Raw genomic sequence first — 25,532 nt, forward strand, 5'->3', positions numbered from 1 at the left:
GATGCTGTTTAACCAATCAGAGGTTGTTATTTTTCCACGCTGTGTGTGTGTGTGTGTGTGTGTGTGTGTGTGTGTGTGTGTGTACACACACACACACACACACGCACACACAGTAGATGCGGCTGGTTCCCTGCAAAAACTTGTCATTAACCAAAAGTTGCCAATAAGCGAAAACACCTGTTTTTCAATGTATTTAGTTGTACTAATAGGGCACTGAAATACATTTTGTTGTATTTTAAACGTGTTTTAAAATGTTACAGTGTTAAAAAATTAACATAAGAATCACGAAATGCCCAAACATAGAAGTGTTAACTTCACGCGTGTGTAAAACAAAACAAAAAGGGAGTGCGCTTAAATAGTACTGCGCAACGATGTGCTACAATTGTCCTTACAATGAGTAAAGCAAACATAAAAAAATATGCGTTGTACTTACAATCAAGTCTAAAGAACACAATTTTAAAAGAAGAAACCGTCCAACGTTGTCTGCTTTTTACAATGTACCTCCTCCCGCTGTAAATCCATCTAAATTTTCCATGCTACTATGTGCAACCAGTTTCAAAGCTGCCTCAATCCGCCAGAAATACGCAGTTGCAAAGGCAGTGTGTTATAGAAGCTGCAAGAAGCACCTGCATAAATCAACGCGTTGTAGCACTGCCAGCTAGTAATAACGCTGTCAATAAGCGGCGTGCAGTGGCTATATCAGAATTGCATTATTGAAGTCTGTGGGACGGGACTGGTTCCTGTTAATGTTCCTGTTGTCTTTATCAGGGTTGCTAATAACCGGCATCTACTGTATATCTTTGTTGTTCTATCTTATTGTTTATTGTTTTATTGTTCACTTGTGTTGCTTATTTGGGAATGTTTTTTGTCTATGTAAAGCGCTTTGGTGTGATTTATTATGAAATAAATATTGATTGATTGATTTCCCGCTGTAGTTTCGATGAGTATCGCTTGTGCTGCACATGTAGCTGGAGAGATTATGCATCAGAAAAAAACATCCTGGACTACTGCTCGCAGCTGTACAACAGCGGGATATTACTCAGCTAAACCACAGCAAAGGAGACTGTGTCAGTGGGCTGTCAGGCGGATAAAGCACTCTTCATTAGTCCTGGCAAACGACGGAGACAGCTTTACAAACGATTACAAGAGCAAATGAGCTGAGTGTGATAGTAAGGGAAGGCGGAGTGCCAGGGAAGTAAAAGAAGGGTTATTCAAACATACCGCGCACACACACACACACGCACACACACGCAGAATGAGTTGGTGCTATTCTCATGTTACCAGTATATACATATACTGTATAACTGATGATCTGTGTTAAATGCTGTTGTACACTAGTTCAAACATTCTGCTAGAATGAAGTACATAATGAGGTTTAATCAACTGATCTAAACAGTGGCAGAACTAAATGCTGTATATATTAAAATAGGACCAAACCTGGCACTTAACTTTTTGAATAGTGATTTAAACAACGCTCCTTTTTAGATTAATGTCGTCCTATTTTCTGCGTCTGTAAATACAACCTATTTCCATGTCCCCTGAGTAGTTTGGATAAAGAGGGGCTCTCTCCTGGACTCTGCACTCCCTGGTAATGGCAGACAGCCTGCACCTGTCTGTGGAGAGCTCACACACCCAGGCAGTCAGCCAAGCAGCAGACAATGGTGGTAGAGGGTAATGGTCTTCTCTGTACTGAAAGCAGCCGCTCTGAGACTCTGCACAGGCAGGCTGAGTGAATCACCACGATACAATGGCCTGACCTCAGCAATCGCTCCTTCTAAAAGAGAGATGGTGAGCACTTGACATGATGGACCCGTACAAGTGTGATCACACATGTCCCGGGAGCAAAGCCATGGCCAGCTATATTATCACTCTGAAGGGTTTTTGTGCCTCGCTGACATGTGTCTGTCAAGCTGCGAAGGCCTGTGGTTTTTTGGCGCAGTGGAGTAACACACAGCCTGCTTGACTCTCTCGGTGCCACCCCTGGGTTTGATAATGTAGCTCCAAAATGCCAATACAGACAACAGAGATAAGAAGTGTGTGTTTGAGCATGTATATTTAGTGGCCTTTTCTGTCAGATTCTCTATATATTTTTAGATTGTCCTGCACTTTTAAGTTTTTAGGAATCGACACGGCAGATAAGACACTTTTGGTATTTATTCCCTGCCTCCCACACGATGCAAACCTCAGATTACCCAGGATGCTGCCCCCACACATTGGCGCAGGCGGCAATCTTTGTGCATAAATTCAATTATTTTGTCACTTCTTATTATTGTGCAGATATGGTAAAACAAGGATAAGCCTCAGCGAACAGAAAACAATAGACACATCATGAATGAATAATGAGGCAGGTTAGACTCACACAAAGCATAAATTAAACTGCTGTGATGCTCTGTGGTGATCCAGATGAGCCCAGCTCTGTACTGAGCTGCAGAACGGGTGTCAGATTCACAGGACAGACAGGCAGGCAGATATATACAAACAATATCAATTATGATGAGTTAATAATACTGACATCAGCACCAGACTCGTACTGACCTCTTGATTACAGAGCTTGCTGTTTATTTGAATGGTAAGATGCCTGTCTTTGAACTGCAGGGTTTGCGCTTCCTGTCTAAACCATTGCCTTTCCATTGAATTCAGTGGGTTGAAATGCCAATTCATTAGAGTAGGTATCAGTGTATCTAGTACATTCCTATACAGATTCAGAAAGGACAACAGGCAACAGATTCATTCTGATGAGATTCCGTTAGATTCTGGGACGATTCCATTAGATTCTGATGAGATTCCATTAGATTCTGATGAGATTCTCATTAGATTCCATTAGATTGTTTCAAATTTCCAGCAGTACCTTTTGAGGGTCCCTTAACCAGCAAGGAGACAAGTATGTGGTATATGCAAAGAAAACCTTGGTTCAATGCTGTATCTGGAAGAGCATGTCTACCATGCTGTAGTTCGGGGCTGCAGCTTCACTTATTAAAACTAAGAGCTGGTGACTTCTTAGTTCAAGTGACCACACACACATGCTGTACTGCAGCTGCTGGTGTTTGTGTAGTGTGGGGTTGTGTGATACTATCACCCCACGGGAACATGTGGAACCCTGCTGTGAATTCAGACAAATGTGACCCAACACAAATCGTTTCTAAAGCATTTGTAAATTTTGTTACTGCAGTCCACAACTTGCTTCAACGAGCTAATAAAGTATTTCTAAAATACACTTAATAGGGAAGCACCCTTGACTTGAACTTCAACATTATACTGTAACACTGACAACAAACAAAAAGACAGGGATACCCCTGAACACAGGCTACAAGAAAAAAAAAGAGAAATTAGAAATGGAGAAAAACAAGAGAAGAGAAACACTTGCCAAGACCAGTGCCTTAGTAGCAGTCCTAAGCAGTTAGGGCCAGAGCAAGATTTAGCAGCAGACAAGATCTTAAAAGGAAGGTGTGCCTGTTCTAACAGTTAACTAACAGTCGCAAATTCCCTTTAAATCCAGTCTGCTGGGATGTCACGGCCCTTTTGGGTGCAGAAGACTCGGCAGTCTGAAGACAGATCCTGTGACATCTGCTTTTTAGCATTACTGTAGTGATATGCTTTCACGGTTTAGACACTGCACCATGGAAACAACACTTCATTGTAGAACTGGGTGAAAGACACATACTGTACAGTAAACAGGTGCATTCAAATCACAGGTAAGGTCATGAGTTTTAAGAGAAGACAGAAAAACAACCAACAATATACTGCTTCGATTAAACGAATTCAAAGAAAAAGTTAGATAAAGACCAAAGACATCATATTCAGGTAAAATTCAAGGCAAACAGCATGAATGAATGAATTAGTCATTTAGCAGATGCTAATATCCAAAGCAACTGGGGGTGATTATCCATCAACAACCACCACTGCAGAGTCACTTACAATAGGACCCCAGTTTTACATCTCACTCAAAGGGCAGAGCACAAGGAGGATAAATGATTTATTCAGGGTCACACAGAGTAAGTCAGTGGTAGGGATTGAACCTGGAATCTCTTGGTAAGAGACCCCTTGCTTTAACCACTGGACCACCAAGCTGCCTCATGTTATACAATTTTGATGTATTAATCATTATTATTAATATCCTCAACCCTCGTTTGAAATTATTCACAAGCATACACACACACACACACACACACACACACACACACACACACACACACACACACAGTATATACATTTTCCTTTTATTAAGTTTGTTAATTTCCAACAATTACTGCTGTAATTCAAAACTAGGTTTTTGTGTTTTTGCTGGTAATTGCAAGTAAAATGTGTTATTATATTTAATAACGTAATCCAAGGAAAACATATTATCAGCGGGGCATGACATGCTTCACGCAGCTCTTGGAGCAGAGCGGACAGTTTGACCGAACAAGCGGGACACCCTCCAGTGCAGGTCGGAGGACCACTTTCCCCAGGATTGTCCAGGTCTGTCTGGTCTCACAACATACACTGTAAGAACCTTGAAGTCCGACCAGACTGTTGCATTGTGCTGCTACCGTAAAGGTTGGTTACTGTAAAGCAAATGGGCCAGAATAATATGACAAAACAATGTTTGTAATACAATGAAAGTGATGAGCTAGTATGCGTACACACAGCAATGGAAGCTTTCCAACGAGACAGGGCCTCAGCATGCTGTACTCACGCTCACAATGGCCTCTTTTGTCTGAGCCATATCTGATATGACCCCATCTGTGATAATTAGGAGGATGAAATACTGCGAGCCATCCTGAACGGCAGCGGCATACCTGGCAATAAAAGAACGACAGAGAATATTGAAAACCAAGCGTTCTCGCACATCTATTACAAAGTGCACAGCTTTAGGGTAAGCCTATTGCTTTAGTGTTGTTTTTCGAGGAAAACTAGATATATGCATGACCACACCACAAATGCAGCACCTGCTTACAGCCCTGTATTCATAAGGCGTTAGCACACTGGTAAATGCACTGGATTGCAATGCACTCACAATAACGCTATATTAATACCTACAAAATATCTAATTCTACAATCATACCGCCATCTGTCTCAAGACAGCAGGATCATCTTGATCAATGGAAAATTGAATTGCATTACCATAGATGCTGTTCTCTCCTGTCCCCTAAACTAATTCCGCCAGCTCCTCAATGACTTGTACAGGAGCAGTGTCTGTTCTCTCAAAACCTAACCACTGCTTCAAATATGAAAGCTGGTTAGAAGATATATAGGTAAGCAATGAGATTCATGCTGTAGGCTTCTACTCTAAAACGCTGTAAAGGCATCCTCTGTTTTCTCCACCAGGTTGAATGTCAAGGGCTCTGTGGTGAAACTGTCAAGGACAGCTTGATGTGTGGCAGCTGTAAGCAAGGTCTCTGAGCAGCAGAGACGCAGGTTCCTGCTCTCCATCCCCGATTAATGGAGTCGTTCAAAATGTATCTGAGATACTTTAGAGAGACAGTGTGATCCTCAAGTCTTTTTAGAGCAGCCACCGGATTGGGTATATAATTAAAGTCATCAAAAATGCTGGCAGTGTCAGGGAAGCGCTCCCTCAGAACTGAACTGTGCCAGCACTAAACAAAAGAAGCAAGCAACTCAAATCTGGGGACGAACATAATGAGACGACTGGACAGGGTGGACAAGCAGAGGATGGCAAACGCTGCTGAGCTTGGAAAAGCAGCACTCATAACCAATGAGACACAAGATATTACCTACCAAAAGTGTACGCCGGTAAATTTGCATGGTCACTTAGCCGTTTATCCTGTGCTTTTCCCATGGTTATACCATGCATTTACTATAGTTTACCATGGTTTTTAAATATGATTTACAATGCTTTCATAACAATGTTTACTTATGCTTTGTAGGCTTCATTACATTGTGCTGTGCTTTTACTGTGATAAACTATTAGCTAATTATGCATAGCAAACTCAGTAGGTTTGCTATTCTATTTATACAATGGAGGACGCAACATGAAATTAAAATCTACCGTAAGAGCCTTTCTTTAATGCATAATACTAATAGCAACATGAGGCAGCCTGTGGATTCCGATAGCGCTGCTTTAAAAGTCAAGTTTGTTACTGAACTGTCAAACTTAATAGCTTTTACATTTAAAGCTGTCTGCGGGTACCTCGTACAGCACAGATCAGTGGTCTCGAGATTAATCATTGGAACAGTTTTGAGAATTTGAAAATGAGGTTGAGAAGATGTAACCGAGAACAAAGCATTAGCGGCGAAACTGTTTCTGGTGTGATGTCTCCATAATATACTAGAGCATAGATTAATAGCGCAATTTCCACGTTCATTGCTCATTTCAAGCTATTTCCATTTTTAAATGCGTTTCTCCCTTCTACTGATTTCCAAAGGATAATCGTTATTAAACTACTGAAATGAGTATTTCAAATAGAAGGATAGCTTCTAATTGATCATGCCACTCAGGTGGAGGGGCAGTTATAAAATTGAACTCATTACAAACGCTTTTAGCCCTTGCATGAAAAACGTACAGGAACAATTAGACTTATAAAACCTGATCTGGACAGACGATAAAGTGAAAAATAATCTGGGTACAGTCGGAATTGTTTAATATCAGTATTCAGACATCAAGCTGTCTCCAGTAACCAGGCAACAGTCGCATGCTTTACTATCCATTCTCCTGCTAGATCTGCTCTCTTGTTTTCCACACCAGATGCCCCGTCATATTGAAGCAATAAGGAACACTCGGGTGCACATTGCTGCAGATGTTAAGGGTGTGAAAAGGATGCGGCTGGGAGTGCTTCATACTTTACCATGCTTTGTAATGCTTATTTAATATGCTTTACCATACCTCCCCTAGCTCTAGCATGCTTTCATTAAAATACTCTTTGCTTTTACTATGAGAAGCTTTAATAAGGGGTGCAGCACTGTATAGTACATACCTTGCCACATGGTTGACAACTGGTGCAAAGTTGGTTGGCCCATAGAGTTGAACAGTCTTCAGGCTCTGGTGGTAGGCTTCTAATATTCCCTCTATCCCATTGCAGTATGGGTTTTCTGTATTGCCATTCTGAAAAACAAAAGTATCAGGAATAATACAGTTGGTACCAAGCTAATAGGTGTTCTAAGAATAGAATTACGAGGGCCTGTACACAAATACATATCTGAGATGTGAATGTGTTTCTTTTACTTCTAATGGGAATTTAAAATAAATTAAATAAGTTAGCCCATAGTTTGGGGAACACAGTTTACATCATAAAACCAGCACACGATTTGGCATCACTGGTTGCTAGTTTCTGCTCTCTCCATTGAGCCCCAGGAAGGAACAGCAGAGGAGGATCCTTCAGGTTAGGGTTGTTGAGGTGCTTTGGTGGAGCTCAGTGATGGCCTGATGCCAGTGCCATTGTCCAACACAAAAGTACAAACATCAGTGCTGTTATTATTCACCAGAGGGAATTCGTGCGAGACCCTTCCATCAGGAGGCAGCTTGGCACCGAAGCCCAGCGCGGGGAACATCTTGTCACTGTCGTAGTCTTGGATGATCTCGCCCACTGCCTTCAGCGCCATGGCGTACGCGTTCATCTGGTATGGGTTCATGTAGTGCAGAGAGGTGGACTGGGATGGGTTCCCTGGCAGAGAAAGCAGAGACTGGGAATCAGCATGCCTAACTAACCCTCATCCTAACTCCTAACCCCTAATCCTCAACCTCACCCTCACCCTCATTCTAACCCTAACCCTCACCCTAACTCCTAACCCCTAATCCTCACTCTAAATCTAAATCTAACTCTAACCCTAAACCATAACTTTAACCCCTACTCCTACCCTTATGGAAATGGAATATACGTATAATGTATTTTAAAATATGCATTGTAACATATTGCAATATAAGGAGACTGGGAGCCAAAGCTGGGAGACTAATTGTATGTGCTCTGGGGATAACAGAGTTAAAGCAAACAAATAAAACAGGGCTCTTTCAGAAACTCATGAAGTGACAGAATTGCTGTATCAATGCTACAAACGCTGCTGCTGCAGGTGATGACTGATGTATCATTCCCAATTCAAATGTACTGTGCCATTCTACAGGAAGCGCATGGTTTGCCTCTCATGGGGTGCCACCAACACAAAATGTAATTGTACTGCTATTAAATAGTAACTACACTGCAACTGCTTAACTGTGTGTAAAATCTGTAAGTGGTTGGAAAGCTTTCTCATGTTGTAATGTCACTTACGTATAAGCTAAGCAGTCTGGCTACTAATGGGACTGTACAGAAAATTCACACGGGTTTCCTTAACAAAAGACTACAGTGCTTCTGGGAACAACTCTACATAATCACTGACCAGTTGCCCATTGCGTCCATGATAGTGTCATTAATAAATCGTTTTCCTTGTACTGTATTTAGTGCAAAGTGGAGCCAATTATGGGCATCAATAGACTCTTACATGACATGGAGCAGGTTATCAGCTGTGGAGTACAGGCTGGAATGAAGAGCAGTCAGGATGTGAATCTCTGGCTAATGGAGAAGTTGTCAGCGGTTTGATTAAAGTCGTGCATCAGCTGCTGGTGCAATTGTGAGATGAAAGGAATTCCTAGCTGCTCTGCGTAGAGTTTACAAAGGAGTCTCAAAGCACTTACCATTGGACGCGGTGAAATCGATTGCCACTGTAAAATTGATCTGGGTCCTGGAAGAATAATAAGAAAAGGAAAAGAAATAATAAAAAAGACCTCCGGGTTGTGTTACTGAAGACCAGAGCCCTAGGCAGAACGACAGCAGTTTAATTTATATTTGAAGGCTGCCTCTGCAGCTGCTGTGCCTAATTAGGATAAATAACAGAACCTATTAGATTGCATTCACATTATCAGCTAGCCGAGCCTGAGCCCGGCCCACGCACTCCTGCAATATCACATTTATCCCACTGTATGATGCCATAATCAAACTGTCACCATTTGTTCCAGAGCATTCCCATGCACAGAAACCCAATGCTGGAATTGGCACACACACGCACACACACACACATGCATGCACACACACACACGCACACACACACACACACACACACACACACACGCACGCACGCACACACGCACACACACATGTTCGAGTATTGACTCTCGTTATGTTATTATAATAGGGGTTCAAGGAAATAAAAACCTCTTTTAGGAAGCATTAATAAAAGGGTGGAGCACCATTGTTTATACTTTGATGGAGAATATAAGTCTTGAGTCTTGAGCAGGGTGATGTACACAACACACAGTTGCTCTTGTTAAACTCAGGGGCCATTTCCCCTTTGGGTGTAATAGGTTTGATTTAATAGTTAACTACTATAGGACCCAGGAAGCAATATGGATGAAGGCCAGAATGGCACTAACTGTTCAGCCTTGCTTAGCATTGTGAAATAGGCATGGGTGAGTCAGAAAAGCTAAACTTACTTTCACATCTCAACAGTCATTGAAGCCATCCTTTCAGAAGCTCTAAAAATACACCATTCCAAAAGCAATCAGCCATCACAACTGGCATGCCTAGACAATGCTTACTTTTTATGAAAAATAAATGATTCCATGAAAAGTACATTATTTTCTCCATCAAAGTTATTAAACCTGGGATGCATTAAAAAGACAACGGGTTTGTTAATGGAAATGCACAGTTTTGTTCGTCTGTGCTTGTACACGTTGCTTTGCAATATTTTATAAAAGGATATACATTAAATATAAAAGTTGGGGTGCTGATTGTGCATCAGAACCAATACAATCACTGTCTCAAAGGGTCAGCAAACACAACTGAAACTCATAATACAAAATAATTAGATTTACATGTAATTACTTGAAAGCAAACATTCATGCAATCAAACATCCAAATAATTACATAAAGCAGTGAATCAATTTGGCTCTAAGCGTTGGATTATTTTCATTACAGATATGAGAAATCAGCAGCAAAAGCTTTATAAATGTTTCCCTTCATATTTTATACATTAAAAATCTGCAGGCTGGATTCAAAAAACAAGAGCTGAAATAATAACCCTTCTTAAGTGCTGGTGTTCATCGCAGGTGGTGTGAGCTGAGGACAGGGGTCAGGGGTAACTCTGCAGGGTAGCTCTGCTGTGTAGCTCTGCAGGGTAGCTCTGCTGTGTAGCTTGCAGGGTAGCTCTGCTGTGTAGCTCTGCAGGGTAGCTCTGATGGTGCTTGATGTGATTCAAGGATTGAGGTGGCCTTTATAAAGGAATGTCCATGGTGATTTTTAGCTTACTTATGCACCATATTGTTTAATCATGCTTGTTTCAGATTCTGTGATCTACTATGCTTACGTTTCCTCTAACATATAATTGTGCTTTAGGATATTTTACTATGATTGTACCATAGTATACAGCTGTAAAAGAGCTTTTATAAAATTGTTCAGACTGTTGGCCCAGGCTCTTGCCTTCTGGTCCAGCGAGGCTGCCTTCAATCCCTCTAGAAAGCCAGGACATTTGGGATTTATCCTGACAAGAGTTATTTATTTTCTCTGGGTTTAAAAACCCTGCTGTTCTTTAAAAGCTTGCCATTTAAACATTAGATTCCCCAATCCGCCTCATGTGAAGAGTAGCTCTTTGTGATGCACACAGCCCCCAGTGCTAGATTGACAACAAGTTTGGTTAAGATACGACAAGGAAGGAAAGCACCCCAAGCCCAGCCAACCAGATACTGAACAGACCCAGCTTCACGTAGTGTCTGAGATCTGGAGAGACCAGGCTCTAAGGCAGACCACTGAGATCCAGCCGCAAGGCACGGCAGGATGGTGGAGGAAGACAAACCGAGAGAGCAAAGTACTACAATGAAGTGCTTCAAACCAAGCATGAGCCAAGCTAGGGTTTGCTGCAATACATTGTGGGCAGTGGAATGGAACTTGTGTTAATGAAACACGGATGCATGGGGTTTGGTGCCTGTGGGCTTTGTCACTTAACATTAAATCAGCTGACAGTTTGCCTTCTAGCAAACAGCAGAGATAACATTACAGGTCTTCTATTGCATGTGTCACAGGAAGCCATGGAGTAGGTCCTCACATTTAATCAGCTTCAAAGGTTTCCAAATCTTTCGTCTTACTTCACAATTAAAGCAATTTGAGTAAAACCTGCTGCTGCTACTTCCTACCAGGAAGAAATAGCTTGATATAATCTGCATGTTACCTGAAAACTCATGAAAACAGAATATCTTCTGCACCTCACAAATAATAAACATTGGTTAGCAGAAAAGGAACGTTTTGCAGATTATGTCAATGATGCCTCACATTAATGCAATTACTATGGGTTTCTTTGCAGATACTATTAATCAGGACCTGGTGCAGGCTACAGGAATCAATTACAAATCATTATGCATTTATAATGAAAGGTGATCAATCGTGTATTAACCCTTTAAGGACCGGGATTGTGTTAACTCGTGTTCTCTCTCTAACTGAAACATGGCTTGGACCTAATGACAGTGTTTCCCTGATTGAGGCTTCTGTAACTTTTTTACAGAAAGCTTTCTCTACTGGGCGGGGAGGTGGACTTGCTATTGTTTTCCACAGTGAACGTAGAATCAAATTGTTGAAGGTTATTCATCTTTTGAAGTTTTAACCTTGACATTAAACAGTCCATTACCCTGGTCATACTGTATTTATTTATCGACCACCTAAGTCAAACCTGCTATGTCTGACTGAATTTGGGGACCTGCTATTTACAGTGACAGTCAAATATGATCCCATATTTAATTTTGCTACCCTAGATGCATTAATTCATCTTTACCCTTATAGTCCTACCCTTGACATTGGCTCCTCTTACAGCTGCAATGACTTTAAAAATAAAATACATCAGAAATGAGATTCAACACCTTTTATTAAGGAGGACTCCAGCACAATTTCTTTAAAAATAAAATACATCAGAAATGAGATTCAACACCTTTTATTAAGGAGGACTCCAGCACAATTTTACCATCTACACCTATTAGGAGGCAGTGTGGTCCAGTGGTTAAGGAAATGGGCTTGTAATCAGGAAGTTCCTGGTTCAAATCCCAGCTCAGCCATTGACTCACTGTATGACCGTAAGCAAGTCACTTCATCTGCTTGTGCTCTGTCTTTCAGGTGAGAAGTTGTTGTAAGTGACTCTGCAGCTGATGCATAGTTCACACACTCTAGTCTTCGTATCTTGTTATGTTGGTTCACTATGAAAGGTGCTATATAAAGATTATTATTACTATGTTTTTTTTTCTTTGATTACCTTACAGGAACTGACAAAGCTAGTTCAATATATGAGAGCTACTACATGCTGCCTTGATCCTATTCCTACAAAACTATTAAAAGATGTTCTTGGTGTTATTAATACCCACATTTTAAACATTATAAATGGTTCACATTCCTCTGGTACAGTTCCCTCAGCTCTTAAGGTCGCTGTGGTAAAGCCTATGCTTAAGAAACACAATTTAGACCCTAAAGTCCTCAATAACTATAGGCCAATCTCCAACCTACCGTTCCTAGATAAGGTTCTAGAGAGAGTTGTTGCAATTCAATTACAAACATTTCTAACGGTATATTCGAGAAGTTTCAGTCTGGTTGTCATGCTGCACATGCACAGAGACGGCCCTTGTCAGAGTTGAGAATGATCTGCTGATAAGCTCTAACTCAGGCTTTCCATCAGTATTAATTATTCTTGATCTAAGTGCTGCCTTTGATACTGTAGACCATTCCATCCTACTGAATCATCTTGAAACACAGTGGGACTGCCTGGCCTTATCCTAGCCTGGTAAAAATTGTATCTTTCTGATAGGTTTCAGTTTGTCTCTATTGGGGAAGTAATATCGGCATTATCGGAAGTTGTCTGTGGTGTTCCACTGGGCTAGGTCCCTTACTGGTCCCTTGCTGGTCCCTTGCTGGTCCCGTGCTTGTCCCTTACTGGTCCTTTGCTGTTATCATTATATATGCTACCACTGGGTGACATTATCCGCAGACACGGAGTGAACTTCCATTGCTATGCTGATGATACCCAGCTATATCTGTTCCTAAAGCCAGGAATTTCTTCTGCCTAGGTGTTATTAGCTACTTGCCTTACAGACATCAAGCATTGGATGTCACAGAATTTTCTATTGTTGAATTCAGATAAAACAAAGGTTATGCCAGTGGGATCACAGAACTAACTAAAAGGAAATGTGGGATTACATGAGCTTGACCCTTGCAGTCTCTCATCAAAACTTAAACTAGAAATTAAGAGTTTAGGGGGTCATCTCCTGATCTATCATTTGAGACTCATATTAGGGAAGTTACTAAAGTATCTTATTCCCATTTGAGAAATAAAGCCAAACTGAGACCATTTGTTTCTGTATCTGATGCTGAGAGACCAGTGCATGCCTTTGTTTCATCTAGAATTGATTATTGTAATGCACTTTTTTATGGTGTTCCAAAACGTGTGGTATCCCGCTTGCAGATTGTTCAGAATACAGCCGCATCAGAGTATTATAAGAGCAGACTGTAGCAGGTCTGAAGAATGAAACTATGGCCAAGAAAAGGCCTCAATCCTGAAAATTCGCAATAAACAGGGGCATGCAAGCCCCTCTGTCCACTCACTCACCCCCCTTTGATGTAGTCAAGGAATGTGTACTCTGATTCCACTGTGAAGGACAGCAACGTAACCTGAAAACCAGAGGAGGAGTTTGTCATCACAGAGCATAGAAACAGAAACCATGCACCCTGATCCTAACTGTGCAGAGACAATGGAAGCATGAGAAACAGAGGAGGAGTGTGTCATCACACAGCATAGAAACAGAAACCATGCACCCTGATCCTAACTGTGCAGAGACAATGGAAGCATGAGAAACAGAGGAGGAGTGTGTCATCACACAGCATAGAAACAGAAACCATGCACCCTGATCCTAACTGTGCAGACACAATGGAAGCATGCGAAACACCTGCTGAAATGCACACTTCTGTGGAAAATGTCTGTCACATGATTGGCTGATTAGTTGTTCATAGAAATAGCATTGTCGGTAACTAAACAAACTATGATCATCTGTGTTAATGCATTTGATTGGAAACGATATTGCGTACACTCAGAACAGTATCCCCATAAGGACTTATAAGCTTCCTGAGAATTACCATCCCAATAACTCTTTAATATTGAATGAACAGAGACTTTATAATTAATTACTGGTTTTTATACATGAAGCAGAACCCACAGAAAAAGCACTGAAAAGCAAAGTATTCAAATAGAACCTACTGTTCCCGAATTGGAGTATTTCTTTTTCTTAATTTTCTTTTTTTGATTTATCACCTAAAAAAAGAAAAAAAAAAAGTCAATGTTTCTTTAGGGGAGCTCGGTTTCCTGGGAATTTAGAAACGCTTCAGACAATTAAAATTCCCGACTGAAGAAAACACAAACAAAAAAACAAAACCTCAGTGGGATTTTACTTCCTGTTTAAAATAAAAATCATCTTTTGTGTGAAGTGTGAAGTGATAAGGTTAATTCACCAGCTAATTAGCGCAAATGCTGTTGTAAATATCATATTATTTGGGAGTGTTTCATATAATGGATGCTTTTCACAAGGTAATAAATAAATCTTCTTCATCCACTGTAATAACTGAAAGAAAACAATTAAATTACTCTTTTCAACGTTTAGCAAATTAACCTTTTCTTTCAGCTTAAAGGATTCAACAGAGCTGTTACCATGCATACAAATGAGGCACCGAAACGCTTAAGATGTGCCAAACGCTAATACATGACAGATGCTTGGTATGCTCAGGTGGTCTAGGCAGTCAATTTCCAGTTTACAAATTCTGTTTTGAACTGTTTATAAATTCTGTTCCTTGTGACAATACAGACTTCTTCTTCTTCTTCTTCTTCTTCTTCTTCTTCTTCTTCTTCTTCTTCTTCTTCTTCTTCGTCACATTACAACCTGTGAACCAGTAAATGGAATGAAATGCTCTTTTGCCTGTGCATAAAGGGTTTTGTGCAACTGACAGCTAGCGATTTCAGAGGCGACCACCCCAAGAGAAAGGGCAGGGCAGGTTCTACAGTTGCACAATCCCTTGTCGATATTAGAAATCCAGCTGCTTGCACTCTGTGGCACTGCAGCAGCTAACAGCGATCCAGCGCTTGAAACACTCACACCTGCTCGGAGAGACCTGTCTCCCTCGCTGTGACCTGAGAGACAGCACACCTGTACGGAGAGACCCGTCTCCCTCGCTGTGACCTGAGAGACAGCACACCTGTACGGAGAGACCTGTCTCCCTCACTGTGACCTGAGAGACAGCACACCTGTACGGAGAGACCTGTCTCCCTCACTGTGACCTGATAGATAGCATTGATACACCTGCACAGAGAGACCTGTCTCTCTCGCTGTGACCTGAGAGACAGCACTGATACACCTGCACAGAAAGACCTGTCTCCCTCGTTGTGACCTGATAGACAGCACACCTGCACGGAGAGACCTGTCTCCCTCGCTGTGACATGAGAGACAGCATTGGCACACCTGCATAGAGAGACCTGTCTCCCTCGTTGTGACCTGAGAGACAGCATTGGTACACCTGCATAGAGAGACCTGTCTCCCTCGTTGTGAGGTGAGAGACAGCATTGGCACACCTGCATAGAGAGACCTGTCTCCCTCGCTGTGACCTGAGAGACAGCATTGGTACACCTGCACGGAGAGACCTGTCTCCCTTGCTGTAACCTTGCCATTATAATTAGGTAATCAGATTATGCTTTAGAACACACTCACCTGCGTAAGTGCACTCTTGAAAATACTTGAAAAGACGATACATGACATGGCCTAGACATGTCACAAGGAATAAGGGCCCACACACATGCAAAGTGTCCCTGTCAACAGCACTGGTGTCCAGAGCACTGCGAGCTATCGACAGGCCGCATCACCCACATACAGAGAGGCTTTACTGGATTATTGAGTTTTCAGCAAAGAAAAGCAAAGACTTTATTGATTCAAAAACACAAGACAGGATTTAATGGATGACAGCTGCATCTTTTAATAATTTAGGTAAAGTCTAACAGAAAAAAAAAAAAAACGTGCTCAGAATTTAAAACCCTACAGAGAAAATAGACTTAAGTGGCGCTACCATCTTTAAAGGGTGCATTTGAACTGTAACCAGCAGTAATCTGCCTGAAGCCTGTATTTTTAATATTAACAATACATGAGTGTTTAAACGCTGCCCAGCTGTGTGTTCCTTTTCTTGCAGCACCATTACAGAACACTGGAGTTTTATTTCCCCATACGAATTGAGGTTCTCTATTTCTTTTTTTTTTCTTTCACGAAAATCTTTTTTACAGCATAGCATGGAATGATTACCCCAGTGAGACAAATGCGTTTGTGTAGCATAGTTATTGTTAGACGGTGAACCAACAGGGCAAACCCAGAAAACCAAGATGAACTGTAAAATGTCCTGAAAAACCATAAAGTTCCCAATATCATTCATAATTTATATTAAAAAGCAGGTGTAGGATGATGATGTAAACAGGAAACACAGAACCAGGGCTTCGGTTGAATGCTACAGGCATTGCCGTGGTGGGATCCAGCTGAGGGTGAAACAGGAGGTTACATGGCTGTGCCGTTTCAGGCTCTGCATTGTGGAAAAGGGAATCTTTGGCATGTTCTTCAAATTGAATTAAATAAAAATCACAGCTGATACAGGGGATGGGCAATTTGAACAGGAGCTAAAATTGGAGTTTGTGACCTTAACGTTTTGGAATTCGGGTTGGGACTCGGCACATTGGTTCTAGGGTGTCAAGTGAAAATAATAAAAGCATATCTGGGTGTTTTTCAAGCACGTAGGTTTGCAGTTACAGTGATACACCAAGGATGAGCACATTGTTTTCAGTGCTGATGCAGCGAAACCAAATTCAATGCAAATCCCAGATGATGCATCATTAAAGCCTGGTACTCGTTTAGCATGCTCCCCCCAGCCACTCACCTCATACACATTGAACTGGCTTTGTCCTCTGGCTAGCTCTCTGTAGCTGGTTGTAAATTCTCCAATAAAGTCATGGCTGTGATTGAAAAAAAAAAAAAAATCTGCATCAGCTAAGCCCTGTGGATTTATAACTGCAATGTGATGCTAACTGGAGGATTTTCACAGGCATGATTATTCAGAATGTAAATGTTAATACATTGTCGCGAATCATAAATTCATTCTTTTGCAAAGCATAAAATATATTCATTAAACAATCATTCAGGCTAATACGCTTATGTTGTTGTCCCTGGTATTTAGAATGTCATTGTAAATACTTTTGGCAATCATCTTGCAGGAATTAATTTTGAACCCAACAAATGTTGACTTGGCAAGGTGCAGAATTCACATCCACGCTATTAGCTCTCAAATCAACAGAGATCTAGCAATGGTTACTTCACCCTGAATGATCCCTGATCATTTTTAATTAGTAAACATTGCCAACGTACTAATTACAAAGGATCTCAAGTGCTTGTCTGCTGTTTAATCTGTTTATTAACCCCATATCCACACTACCTAAATAATTCTGTCTCATCTAAACAGCACAGAGTTGTGGCACAGCAGAGCAATGACTGGCAGAATGCAGTTATCTGTGCGCACAAGACACAGTTCTAATCGCATGTAATCTCAGGCTGTTAATATCCATTCATTAAAGGCAGTTTATTAAAGTACAAACAGCATTGCCTTGAAGTATTATCCTGCCTGAGGGGAAATCGGTAATGAGTTATTCTAATCAAAAATAAATATTGCTAAATTTTCACCTCGTCCATTAAATGTATGTATTAGTTACTCAAATCACTTTTTCCTCAGTTAACAAGATTATGTAATCTTGCTGTTTAAAGTTCAGCACCTCTCAATAATGGACCTGGATTTTTTTCATTTTTGAGGCTCAGGGAGCAGGGTGTTAAGAACCAGCACTACAATCCCACGGTGGGGTTGCTAAACACTGAGGCAATTTAGAGGCAAAGCTTTGAATCTGCTTAACTAACTCAATATATCATGTAGCAGATTTAAAAAGCCATTCAAATGCATTCCACACAGTCATTAATGAAACATAATTTCTTTCACTTTCATCAATAACATTAAACACTCACAGTCATAAAAGGGTTAGTGCCTTCAATGGCGTATCTTTAAACAGTCAATCATGAGAACTGTTTTCCTAGGCAGGCAGAACCAATGACCAATGAGTGGCACGACTACATCTGTATTAGTTAAGATTAGGATGTGCCCTCACCTCTCTTTCTGAGGCAGGATGCAGCTTCAGTTTCTCTAATATGGATGCTTTCTGCCTACAAGGATTTGATTCATTTCAAGAAACCTTCCAAACCTCTTTAAAAAACAGCTCTCCTTTTTCATTGCTTATCTGTGTAAAGCTCCCTAAGAGGACAATATCTTCCAAGGATATATAATAAAAGTAGCATTGCTGTTTTTGATATTGCAGTGTTTGCTGCTTGAATAGGCCTGCAGGAAAATATCAAGATCAGACTTCAGGCTTGACAGGAGTCCTGTTTCCCTCCTCCAGGTTCCTGAACCACACCCGATGATTCTCATCCCATTCTCCCAGCCTCCCTCTTACCCCCCAGCTCCTGCCACACGCTGTCCTACCACTCCCTGGTGCACAAGAGGCTGAGAAAACCTGCACAGACAATGGGCTTCAGACTAGCACTCCACTGGGACAAAAGCATGAACATTCAGGCTGAAGAGCTCCCCCGCACTACCCTTTCCTTTCCAGAAGCTGCTGCTTCTCATCTCCTCACCTCCCATCCCGGTCCCAGTCGTAGACCTCCACCTTGATTGTCCTGCAAGGAAAGGGCGCTGTTAATTACATTTAAAAAAACACATGGAACACCATACTGCCGGAAAAAACCCCTTGAAATGCAAATATGAAACGTTTGCGTGCTATTGTCGCACACGGCAGATAATTATCTGTATATTGTGCCCCACGTGGAGGAGAGACTCATGTAGGAATTGGCACCCAGTGCTTGTTCTGCAGAGCGACCATTCCATGATGCTGATAAACTGAATAACCCCAGCCTGTGAGTGACTCGTCTGCTCATCCCTGAAGGACAGGGTGAGTCCAAGAGGTGTTAGGCACATTGAAAACTGTCAGTAATGCAGTATGCTGTCATTTGGCTGTCTATTCAAAATGTGTGTTGAATGTAATGTTAGTACAGGCGCCCTGTTGAGATGGATTGCAGTGATGAGGTGGGTTACTGAACCAACCTCCTTGTGTGTGTGTGTGTAAGAGAGAGACAGTGTGTGTGTGTGTGTGTGTGTGTGTGTGAGTGTGTGTGTGTGTGAGAGAGAGTGTGTGTGTGTGTGTGTGTGTGTGTGTGTGTGTGTGTGTGTGTGAGAGAGAGAGAGAGTATGTGTGTGTCTGTGTGTATGTGTGTGTGTGTGAGAGAGAATGTGTGTGTGAGTGTGTGTGTATGTGTGAGAGAGAGAGAGTGTGTGTGAGAGAGAGAGAGTATGAGTGTGTCTGTGTGTGTGTGTGTGTGTGTGTGTGTGTGTGTGTGAGAGAGAGAGTGTGTGTGTGTGAGTGTGTGTGTATGTGTGTGTGTGTGTGAGAGAGAGATTATGTGTGTGTGTGTGTGAGTGTGTGTGTGTTAGAGAGATTATGTGACATGTGAGTGTGGCTGTATGTGTGTGTGAGAGAGAGAGCATATGTGTGTGTGTGTGTGTGTGTGTGTGTGTGTGTGTGTGTGTGTGTGTGTGTGTGTGTGTGTGTGTATGTCTGTGTGTGTGTGAGAGAGAGGGAGAGAGTCCAGAGTCTGTGTATTCAAGGGTCAAAGCTACACAAGACCAAAATGATAAAATGCAGGGAATAAAAAACACCAGGCAGTAAAGTGAACTCATTCCACAGATGAAAGTGAAAATGCGTTGCACTATCATTATTATTCATGAGATGGATTTTGACGTTAACAAGTCCAGTGTCTCTGTAACCAAGGTAACAAAACAAAACAGCTGACATCCCAGCAACAGCATGGGGCTTCAGAGAAGGACATAATAATATGGAAACGAAAAGAATACAGCTTGGATCTTTCTACCAAAATAACATTCAAATGACGTTTCCTAACCTGTGTTTTTCACTCTGCAAGCAAATGGGATGGAAAGCCTCACAATGCTAGGAAGTGCTTAATTTGGCAACTGGCATTTAACTAATTATTAGTTTGTAGTTGCAGCTTTGCCGCAGCTGGAAGTAATTGAGAGGGCAGTTATTGTGTTTTTTTTTATTTCCCTACTTTCTCTCAGCTACACATTTATATTCTTAATTGAAAGGTTAAAACATTGCTGTATGTGAATGCAATCAAATCTTTAAACAAACGAGTACAACCATATAAAACTCCAATCCAGCAGAGACACTAAACACAGACTCTCGACTATTGGCAATGCTGCTGTGGTCCAACGCAAAAATCTGAATACTGTGATCGAGCAGTTCAAGAAGGGTTTGTTAATGAAGTACTCTTGCAATCGTAGACCAAACATCAAACCCTAATGAGAGGAAGAGTCTGTCCGCTCTCGTTGCAACATCAAACGGTCAGAAACTTCATTTTGTTCTGTTTCATCTTCTGGTAAATACATTACAATAAAACCCACAGGGCTAGATCCTCAAACCCTTTTGTTCCCGGCTGAGATTCACACAGTGATTTCACACGGGACAAAGTAAGAGCTAAATTGCTACATTGAGGGTTTACAGCAAATAGCTTTGAGAATCTAGACCATAACTTACTGAGCATGAGGTCCATGTCCCTCGGTAACTGGACTAAGAGAATGAGTTCCTTCTTTGGTTGTAGGAGCATTGAATTAGAGAGCAAAGCCTTTAACTGTATACAGCCTCTTCATGAAACGGAATATGACACTTCCACTTTACTGCTGGTAATCTGTTTTGTTTATTTGTATTGTATAAAGCTATTGGAGTTGGATCCCCTTTGTTTTTTATCTGTCAGATGCAATCACTCTCAAGGAGTCAGATACTTCTAAGGTTAGAATGTAAACCACAAAGGGATAAATCTCCTCTGACATTTCTCCAAGCTCCAGTCTGTGATTGAATCTGACAGCAAGCCCATCCTTACATTTCAATCCATTCGTGGTGATCGCGGTGAATCAAATCAAGTAGAATCCCCCCTGTCTGCCACAAGCCTGCTGAGCCCCCCTGGTGCCCAGGGCAACAACTTGTTAAAAAGAAAACCTGGCCTCTTGACTCATTTTCCTATCTTTCTTTTTCAGGTCAGCCATGGTCACGTACTATAGCCTGTCACTTGTTGCTGCAAAGAACTGCTCATTGTAAAATTATAATGACCATGCTAATTATTCTTTACTTTGCATGGATAAAGGCAGTATCACACTGAGCTGTAGTAAAGCTTTACTTTAAGACCCATTGATAACAATGTAATAGTTGGACTCCTGAGTGGCGCATCCATGTGGAGTGCATGATGCTTCCTATAGTCTGGATGTCGCCAGTTTGAGTTCAGACTATTCCTTTGCCGACCGAGGATGGGAGCTACCAGGGAGCGGTACCCAAGGGGGTAAATACTTTTGAGAGCCACTGTACATGAGAAGGCTTGGTATTCCGGTTGTTAACGCAAGGAGTTTGTTACCATAAGGTTCAAGGTTCAATACTGGCCTCTGACTCACTATGTGTGACCCTGAATAAGTCACTTAACCTCCTTGTGCTCCGTCCTTTGGATGAGATGTAAAACTGGGATATGTAAAACTATACTGTGTGTGTGTGTGTGTGTGTGTGTGTGTGTGTGTGTATATATATAACTATACACATGGACCCAGATGATTCTCTGAAGGGTTAATGGACATGTCTCACCTGTCATAGTCCCCATTGCAGAGGGCTCGGACTGGGATTGCAAACGCTTGCCACACTGGATTCAGGGTATTCTTCACCACTTCCGTTTTGTGACAGATTGTAAACCTGGAAAAGGAATACAGATAAGTATTTCCATGATGAACTGGTGTGGCATCTCAGGGGCTGCATGATGGCTGCTGGTTGAAGTAATGAAGGCGGAGCCAGCTGGGGGAGAGGCGCGTGCTACAGCAAGATGAAAGGGCTGCCATTCCAGACTTCATCTTGAGTGCAAGACACTTAGCAACAGATTCTCAGATACGTTGAGGTTTCAGTACAAAAAAGGGGGGCACCAGCAAAAATATAGCACTGCACGCCCCCGCGTGCTGCTACAACTGTTTAAATATAGCATTGCACACCCCCGCGTGCTGCTACAACTGCTTAAATATAGCATTGCACACCCCCGCGTGCTGCTACAACTGCTTAAATACAGCGTCGCACATCCCCGCGTGCTGCTACAACTGCTTAAATATAGCATTGCACACCCCCGCGTGCTGCTACAACTGCTTAAATATAGCATTGCACACCCCCGCGTGCTGCTACAACTGCTTAAATATAGCATTGCACACCCCCGCGTGCTGCTACAACTGCTTAAATATAGCATTGCACACCCCCGCGTGCTGCTACAACTGCTTAAATATAGCATTGCACACCCCCGCGTGCTGCTACAACTGCTTAAATATAGCATTGCACACCCCCGCGTGCTGCTACAACTGTTTAAATAACGTACCTGTCATTTTTTTTAAGTCGCGTTTCAAAGCTACAACTGTTTAAATAACGTACCTGTCATTTTTTTTAAGTCTGTTTCAAAGCTCTTTTTAAAATGTCTGCTCTAGTGCACTGACAGTGTCAGGAGTATTGGCGTCATTGTCAAACAGGTAACACAGCGAGAACAATCCATGAAGTGGAATAGAAGAGCCAGAGCACTCTTTTTTTAAATCACTCCTCCTGCAGTGATTTAAAGCAGTGGTGCTCAATTCTGGTGCTCAGGGACACCTGTGTCTTCCGGTTTTCCTTTTGCGTAAGCTCTCAATTACTTAACTGAACCCTTAATTGAACTAATAATGATCTTAATTAGGGCTTTTAAAGCTCTTTCAAAATTTCAGCTCAACTATAGAATGTTATAAGTAACTTCATATCTGCAAATTTTTAAAGCTGAGAATAATTAAAAAGGCCTAATTAAGCTACTTGTTAGTTCAATTAAGGGTTTAGTCAAGTAATTGTACTCAGTTGGAATGAAAACCAAAAGACACAGGGCCTCCAAGAACCAGGATTGAGCACCACTGATTTAGAGGACAGATTTCAAACCCCAGAGCACTCAACAGGACATTTTGAAAAGAGCTTTGAAACATACTTCAGAGCTATAAGTGTAAAAAGTTGTGAGGATGTTAATGAAAATAAATGACAGGTACATTCATTTAAACAGTTTTAGCAACACGTGGGGTTGTAGAACCTTATATTTTTTGGAAAACCCTCTATGTGCTCTTTAATCTAAACCAGGCGTTCTCAAACTCGTTCGTGGGGACCCCCTGTGTCTGTTGATTTTCATTCCAACCGAGCTCTCAATTACTTAACTGGACCCTTAATTGAACTAACAAGTAGCTTAATTAGACATTTTTACTTGTTTTCAACTCTTAAACAGTTGCAGTCCAAGTTACTTATCAAATGCTTCAGTTAAGCTGAAATATGCAACTGTTCAAGAGATGAAAACAAGGACAAAGGTCTAATTAAGCAAATTATCAGTCAATTAAGGGTCTAGATAAGTAACTGACAGCTTGGTTGTAATGAAAATCAGCAGCCACAGGGGGTCCCCAGGACCGAATTTGAGAAACCCTGATCTAACAAAATAAATACATTAAAACTCATCAGGAGCAAGTCATTGTTACCTGCTAAATAAACCCTGGTGAGATATAAAAGGATAAACAAAAACAAACTGTAAATCTGGCAATTTTTGTAAAATAAAAAACAAAAATGATCAAGCGCATCGTTGTGGACAACAAGACATGAGAAAAGAACTCTTAGAATAGTCAACGCAATCTCAGAAAATCTCCTTCCGTGTCAGAAAATAATTAGATTGAAGCCGCGGTGCATTATCATTTTAACAGGATGAGCATCCAGCTGCATACCTTTCAGCTGGGTCCCCAGGTCCCCTGAGCACCCTAGAGAAGCAGAAGCAATGGCAATAAACACTGACATGCAGGGTATGGAACACGGCCGATTTATTTTCGGGCTTGGAAACAGTTCAAAGTATTCCCGAGCGTATAACAAGAGCTCTGATTAGCGGCCTCCATGGGACCTCCACTTATTTAGGGGATGCATACAAATTCTTTCTCTTTGTTTTCACAACTTTGAGTTTTGTGACAGATTGCAGTCCAGGAACTGGGTTGCTTATTCACGTATTACAAAGAATACAAATAATCACACACAGGGTATCAAGGCTTGTACTTGTGAGAAGGGTTAATATCTGATATAGGCTACAATGAAGGGTTAATATCTGATATGGGCTACTATGAAGGGTTAATATCTGATATGGGCTACCATGAGGGGTCCATGTCTTATATAATCTTCAATGAAGGGTTAATATCTGATATGGGCTACCATGAAGGGTCCATGTCTTATATAATCTTCAATGAAGGATTAATATCTGATATGGGCTACAATGAAGGGTTAATATCTGATATGGGCTACCATGAAGGGTCCATGTCTTATATAATCTTCAATGAAGGGTTAATATCTGATATGGGCTACCATGAAGGGTCCATGTCTTATATAATCTTCAATGAAGGGTTAATATCTGATATGGGCTACCATGAAGGGTCCATGTCTTATATAATCTTCAATGAAGGGTTAATATCTGATATGGGCTACCATGAAGGGTCCATGTCTTATATAATCTTCAATGAAGGGTTAATATCTGATATGGGCTAAATATTGACACTGTGAATGAAAAAGTTTCTGCTGTGCTAGCGAGCTGGAGTCTGAAATGGCCCTTTACCGGCGAGGGCTGTGAATATCTGAATTGCTGCATCTCCCACGCGAATGCAGAGTGTTCTGATCAGAAACACACCTGTAAGCCTCCAGCAGAACCAGGTGCTCCACTAGTTGTGTTTTATTTCTGACTGCCAGTCACGTCTTAAAGGGGCGGTGAAATCCACATTTGTTAAAGAATACTTTCGTACTTTAGAGATGTCAGGAATGGCTCTGCCAATGGTACTGTAATAATGGTACTGACATCAGCATCACAATGGTACTGACCTCTCGACTAAAGAGCTTGCTCTTTGGTTGAATGGAAAGCAGTTCATCTTTGAGCATCCAGCCCTTGTCTTTCCATTAAATTAGACTGCCTGAGATGCCCATCCTTTGCAGGAACACATGAGTACTGGCAGCTCGATGCATGTGTCTCCTGCCGGTGTTTACAGCTTCAACACAGAAATGAACTGTTACCCTGCATCATTAATCCTTTATCTGCATTTCACATCCACGCTTGCTATCCATTCACTTCTGAAACAGCTGCTAATGTTACAAACAGCAGAGATGCTAAATGCAAAAGGAACTGCAAACTTACGTTCCGTCTTCATTGCTTCTGTAAAAGACCATGAACGGGTCTGACTTCCCAAAGAAATCCTTCTTGTCCAGCTTGTTGGCACAGAACTGCATAGTTGCATAGTCCTGCAAAAGAAAAGAGAGATCGAGCCTATTCATCAGAAACCATGGAAGAGATCTGAAGACAGGAGGTACCTTGTTCCAAGTGC

General features: G+C 41.5%; 1 protein-coding gene across 2 annotated transcripts in view; it reads right to left on the reverse strand.

The window, feature by feature from the left end:
* LOC121304631 (copine-8-like) overlaps positions 1-25,532 on the reverse strand; it is a 116,806-nt gene that overhangs the window by 14,350 nt on the left and 76,924 nt on the right. For both annotated transcript variants that reach the window (XM_041235870.1, XM_041235869.1), the window contains 10 exons: positions 25,346-25,449; positions 21,745-21,849; positions 18,683-18,724; positions 16,890-16,965; positions 14,188-14,241; positions 13,543-13,604; positions 8,606-8,652; positions 7,420-7,601; positions 6,915-7,042; positions 4,676-4,778 (listed from right to left, as the gene is read on the reverse strand). In XM_041235870.1, coding sequence (XP_041091804.1) covers positions 4,676-4,778; positions 6,915-7,042; positions 7,420-7,601; positions 8,606-8,652; positions 13,543-13,604; positions 14,188-14,241; positions 16,890-16,965; positions 18,683-18,724; positions 21,745-21,849; positions 25,346-25,449 — 903 coding nt within the window. The remainder of the gene's footprint in view (positions 1-4,675; positions 4,779-6,914; positions 7,043-7,419; positions 7,602-8,605; positions 8,653-13,542; positions 13,605-14,187; positions 14,242-16,889; positions 16,966-18,682; positions 18,725-21,744; positions 21,850-25,345; positions 25,450-25,532) is intronic.

The sequence above is a fragment of the Polyodon spathula genome, chromosome 39, assembly GCF_017654505.1.
Source record: "Polyodon spathula isolate WHYD16114869_AA chromosome 39, ASM1765450v1, whole genome shotgun sequence".
NCBI lineage: Eukaryota > Metazoa > Chordata > Actinopteri > Acipenseriformes > Polyodontidae > Polyodon > Polyodon spathula.